General features: G+C 41.0%; 1 protein-coding gene across 2 annotated transcripts in view; it reads right to left on the reverse strand.

Annotated features, from left to right (window-relative positions):
• Positions 1–4,872, reverse strand: part of LOC306960820 (nucleus accumbens-associated protein 1-like) — a 30,755-nt gene extending 25,883 nt beyond the window's left edge. For both annotated transcript variants that reach the window (XM_079553397.1, XM_079553396.1), the window contains exons 1-3: positions 4,723–4,872; positions 3,050–3,292; positions 2,768–2,974 (exon numbers count right to left, since the gene is read on the reverse strand). In XM_079553397.1, the coding sequence (XP_079409523.1) occupies positions 2,768–2,974; positions 3,050–3,292; positions 4,723–4,848 (576 nt within the window). In that variant the 5' untranslated portion in view covers positions 4,849–4,872. The remainder of the gene's footprint in view (positions 1–2,767; positions 2,975–3,049; positions 3,293–4,722) is intronic.
• Positions 4,873–6,000: the final 1,128 nt, after the last annotated feature.

Consider the following 6,000-nt stretch of genomic DNA (forward strand, 5'->3'; position numbering starts at 1 on the left):
TATCCTTAAGGTTAGGGCTAAGGTAAAGTTAGCTTTAGCTCGTAAACTCCACTATCCTTAAGGTTAGGGCTAAGGTAAGGTTAGCTTTAGTTTGTAAACTCCACTATCCTTAAGGTTAGGGCTAAGGTAAGGTTAGCTTTAGTTTGTAAACTCCACTATCCTTAAGGTTAGGGCTAAGGTAAGGTTAGCTTTAGTTTGTAAACTCCACTATCCTTAAGTTTAGGGCTAAGGTAAGGTTAGCTTTAGCTCGTAAACTCCACTATCCTTAAGTTTAGGGCTAAGGTAAGGTTAGCTTTAGTTCGTGAACTCCACTATCCTTAAGGTTAGGGCTAAGGTAAGGTTAGCTTTAGCTCGTAAACTCCATTATCCTTAAGTTTAGGGCTAAGGTAAGGTTAGCTTTAGTTTGTAAACTCCACTATCCTTAAGGTTAGGGCTAAGGTAAGGTTAGCTTTAGTTCGTAAACTCCACTATCCTTAAGTTTAGGGCTAAGGTAAGGTTAGCTTTAGTTTGTAAACTCCACTATCCTTAAGGTTAGGGCTAAGGTAAGGTTAGCTTTAGTTCGTAAACTCCACTATCCTTAAGTTTAGGGCTAAGGTAAGGTTAGCTTTAGTTTGTAAACTCCACTATCCTTAAGGTTAGGGCTAAGGTAAGGTTAGCTTTAGTTCGTAAACTCCACTATCCTTAAGGTTAGGGCTAAGGTAAGGTTAGCTTTAGCTCGTAAACTCCACTATCCTTAAGGTTAGGGCTAAGGTAAGGTTAGCTTTAGCTCGTAAACTCCACTATCCTTAAGGTTAGGGCTAAGGTAAGGTTAGCTTTAGCTCGTAAACTCCACTATCCTTAAGGTTAGGGCTAAGGTAAGGTTAGCTTTAGTTCATAAACTCCACTATCCTTAAGGTTAGGGCTAAGGTAAGGTTAGCTTTAGTTCGTAAACTCCACAATCCTTAAGTTTAGGGCTAAGGTAAGGTTAGCTTTAGTTCGTAAACTCCACTATCCTTAAGTTTAGGGCTAAGGTAAGGTTAGCTTTAGTTTGTAAACTCCACTATCCTTAAGTTTAGGGCTAAGGTAAGGTTAGCTTTAGTTTGTAAACTCCACTATCCTTAAGGTTAGGGCTAAGGTAAGGTTAGCTTTAGTTCGTAAACTCCACTATCCTTAAGGTTAGGGCTAAGGTAAGGTTAGCTTTAGCTCGTAAACTCCACTATCCTTAAGGTTAGGGCTAAGGTAAGGTTAGCTTTAGCTCGTAAACTCCACTATCCTTAAGGTTAGGGCTAAGGTAAGGTTAGCTTTAGTTTGTCAACTCCACTATCCTTAAGGTTAGCTTTAGCTCGTAAACTACACTATCCTTAAGGTTAGGGCTAAGGTAAGGTTAGCTTTAGTTCGTAAACTACACTATCCTTAAGGTTAAGGCTAAGGTAAGGTTAGCTTTAGTTTGTAAACTCCACTATCCTTAAGTTTAGGGCTAAGGTAAGGTTAGCTTTAGTTTGTAAACTCCACTATCCTTAAGGTTAGGGCTAAGGTAAGGTTAGCTTTAGTTCGTAAACTCCACTATCCTTAAGTTTAGGGCTAAGGTAAGGTTAGCTTTAGTTTGTAAACTCCACTATCCTTAAGTTTAGGGCTAAGGTAAGGTTAGCTTTAGTTTGTAAACTCCACTATCCTTAAGGTTAGGGCTAAGGTAAGGTTAGCTTTAGTTCGTAAACTCCACTATCCTTAAGGTTAGGGCTAAGGTAAGGTTAGCTTTAGTTCGTAAACTCCACTATCCTTAAGGTTAGGGCTAAGGTAAGGTTAGCTTTAGCTCGTAAACTCCACTATCCTTAAGGTTAGGGCTAAGGTAAGGTTAGCTTTAGCTCGTAAACTCCACTATCCTTAAGGTTAGGGCTAAGGTAAGGTTAGCTTTAGTTTGTCAACTCCACTATCCTTAAGGTTAGCTTTAGCTCGTAAACTACACTATCCTTAAGGTTAGGGCTAAGGTAAGGTTAGCTTTAGCTCGTAAACTCCACTATCCTTAAGGTTAGCTTTAGCTCGTAAACTCCACTATCCTTAAGGTTAGCTTTAGCTCGTAAACTACACTATCCTTAAGGTTAAGGCTAAGGTAAGGTTAGCTTTAGCTCGTAAACTCCACTATCCTTAAGTTTAGGGCTAAGGTAAGGTTAGCTTTAGCTCGTAAACTCCACTGTCCTTAAGGTTAGGGCTAAGGTAAGGTTAGCTTTAGCTCGTAAACTCCACTATCCTTAAGTTTAGGGCTAAGGTAAGGTTAGCTTTAGCTCGTAAACTCCACTGTCCTTAAGGTTAGGGCTAAGGTAAGGTTAGCTTTAGCTCGTAAACTCCACTATCCTTAAGGGTAGGGGTAAGGTAAAGTTAGCTTTAGATCGTAAACTCCACTATCCTTAAGGTTAGGGCTAAGGTAAGGCTAGCTTTAGCTCGTAAACTCCACTATCCTTAAGGTTAGGGCTAAGGTAAGGTTAGCTTTAGCTCGTAAACTCCACTATCCTTAAGGTTAGGGCTAAGGTAAGGTTAGCTTTAGCTCGTAAACTCCACTATTCTTAATGTTACGGCTCCAACCGCGGTTCCTGTAAGGTATCTTATGGATGAAGAAAGCAGTTGAGAGGGGGGTAATCTGAAATCAGGGGGGGTAGCTTGAAATTGCGTTCATTTTACCCCCGGGGGTAACTTGAAACTCATTTCAAATTACCGGGGGGTAGCCTGAAATGGGGGGTAGTTTAAAACCTTTACACCGGTGCTGCCCCCTGCTGTCCTGGCTGTTTTCTTGTACCTGCGGCTGCGGCGTGGAGGCGCTTTGCTCCGTCTTCACCTTTGACACCAGAGGGAGGGGCGTCTGGCAGGAGGTGGGCCGACCCGTGACCCCGCCCACGCCCCCACAGGCTCCGCCCCCTGAGGTTTGAGTGACAGGGGACTGCGGCTCCGAGGGCGGGGTCTCCTCCGCGTGCAGCCCCTGGGAGTCGCAGCTCGGCGAGGACACCTGCGGGCGAGAGGGAGGAAGTGAAGGAACATCAGAACATCTGCCGCCATTTTGGAGAAAGTAACTCAGCGGCACCTTGAGGAAGAACTCCGTGCCCTTCTCCATGATCTGCTGGATCTGTAGAAACCCCGCCGTGTACATGAGCAGGAACTGGTCCCCCACGTTCATGCTGAGGCGCCCCGTGTAGCAGAAGGACAGGATCTGCTGGAAGCTCTGCGGCTGCACGGCGGGAGGCAGCTCCACCACCGAGCTCTTCCCGCCGGAGTTAAACAGGTCGCGGAAGTACGAGCTGCTGGCGGCGAGGACGGCGCGGTGAGCCTGGGCAGAGACAGAGGAGGTCACCTGGTGTGAGGTGTCCCGTGTGAGGATGAGTCACACGAGCGCTCTGTGTTCCCCTACAGCCTGGTCCACTAACCCCGGTCCAGCTTTCAAATGAGGCGTTACACTGGCCTAACCTTTGAGATTTGGGTAAAACTGAACTGTAGTTAACCCCTTAACTCCCACCTGAACCGAGCACGTTTTCTCCAGTTTGGCTTTACCCCAATCCAAAAGCTTCTGGAAAAAAGGTGAGAAAATAGCGACAAAACTAAGACGAAAACTATGATGGAAATGTGACAAAAAAGTGCTGTATGTGATGTAAACTTAGACAAAAATGACAAAAATGACAAAAATTTACAAAAATGTGATAAAAATGTGACAAAAAATGGACTAAAATTTGACAACAAAAGGACAAATGTGACAAAAAATTTACTATTTGACAAAAAATTATCAAAAAAGTTACAAAAATGAGTTGAAAACCCCCCCAAAAAATGATGGGAAAAAAATCTGATGATCACATACATATACATATATATACACACATATACATGCATGCATTCACAACACATAGGCACATTTATGTACATACACATACAAATAGATGCACAAATACATGTACCCATCTGCACGTACATGCATACACACATACATACATTACATATCCATTCAACTCAAATTCCCTTATTTAAAGTACTGTAGTCTCAAAAAGAATAGTTATAAAGTAAAAGGGAGGGGGGGTTACCTTGAAAGTCAGTTGTTACCTTATCATTTATGTTGTATACCTTTTAGTCCCATTCTACATTATTTTATTAACAGTAGGTACAGTATTTATTCCCCCTTTTTTGTTTTTCTTTTTTTCTTTTTTTTTGGGGGGGGGGGGGGGGGGGGGGGGTTGGGGGGTTATCATACACTTAGGTAGGGCTGTGTAATACAACAGTAAACGATTACAAAATTAGCATAATCGCAAAAAATCGATTATAATTTTTTATTTTTTATTTTCACAAAAAAAAAAAATTCAATTTCTTTTTCACATTTTTTTTTCTAATTTTTAATTTTTGGATTTTTGTCTTTTTTTTGCTGGATTTTTGTCTTTTTTTGATGGATTTTTGTCACTTTTTTGATGGATTTTTGTCACTTTTTTGATGGATTTCTTTAAAGGCAAAAAAATAATCGTTTGAATAATCGTGATTTCAATTATGACAAAAATAATCGTGATTATTAATTTTTCAATAATCGAGCAGCCCTACACTTAGGTTAAATACATTTTAGTTTATTTTGGAAAGATATTGTTCCCAAATTTCCCATCTGTTTTTGAATACCTCATTTCCTCACCGGGGAGGGTTTATTAAGGTGAACCCGTTAGTGCTGCTTTAACACGTGTGCGTGGGCTCTCGGTCGTCCCGTGTTCCCGTGTGCACCGACGGTCTTACCTTGAAGGCGTGTCCCTTGACGAGCACGGACACATCACAGTACAGGCCCTGCAGCCTCTGCTCGTTCAGACACTCCAGAACACTGTTCCCAAAGTTCGGAATCGCCATCTGCAGCGTCTGAGCCATCACGGCCTCCGAGCGACACGGTCTGCGGAGCGAGAGGGAGGTCAGAGGTCAGGGAGGTCAGAGAGGTCAGAGGTCAGAGTCTGAGCAGCAACAGTAAATGCTGAAAGCTCCACGAGGGCGAATAAACAACTTCAATAAGAGATGGAGGAAGTGTGAGTCTCATGTTACGGCCCTGGCTGAGCTCTCACACATCGGACCGATATTGTAAAATGTGCAGATATCGAACCGATACATTGGTCGACCTCTACTTCAAATACTCCACTCAAAGTACATGACAGGCTTTAAAGCTTTTGAAAACGGGACTTATTTCCGTTGTGAGTAACAATAATCCTTTTGTTTCAGTGAAGCAGCAATTTAATGAAGAAAAGCTGGACAGAAAAGTTGAATTGATGAGCTGTGGACACGGAAGAGCAGAGAGAGGGAAAGTTCCATCGCAGTCTGACAGAACACGGTCGGTTTAAAATGGTTTGCCTCGATCTGTGTCACACCAGGAAGTGAAACTACAAACGTCACAAAAATGGTCAAATAGTGCGACTTATACTCTGGAGTAGGGCTGTGCAATTAATCGAAATTCGATTACGATTTCGATTACAACAGTAAACGATTACAAAATTAGCATAATCGCAAAAAATCGATTATAATTTTTTTTCTCACATTTTTTTTTTTTCTTCAATTTTTTTTTTCACATTTTTTTTTTCCACATTTTTAATTTTGGGATATTTGTCACTTTTTTGCTGGATTTTTGTCTTTTTTTTGCTGGATTTTTGTCACTTTTTTGCTGGATTTTTGTCATTTTTTGATGGATTTTTGTCACTTTTTTAATGGATTTTTGTCATTTTTTTGATGGATTTTTGTCACTTTTTTGCTGGATTTTTGTCACTTTTTTGCTGGATTTTTGTCATTTTTTTGCTGGATTTTTGTCACTTTTTTGCTGGATTTTTGTCATTTTTTTATGGATTTTTGTCATTTTTTTTGCTGGATTTTGTCACTTTTTTGCTGGATTTTTGTCACTTTTTTTATGGATTTTTGTCACTTTTTTGCTGGATTTTTGTCTTTTTTTTGCTGGATTTTTGTCACTTTTTTGATGGATTTTTGTCACTTTTTTGATGGATTTTTGTCACTTTTTTGCTGGATTTTTGTCACTTTTTTGAT

This window comes from Gobius niger, assembly GCF_951799975.1.
Source record: "Gobius niger genome assembly, chromosome: 3".
NCBI lineage: Eukaryota > Metazoa > Chordata > Actinopteri > Gobiiformes > Gobiidae > Gobius > Gobius niger.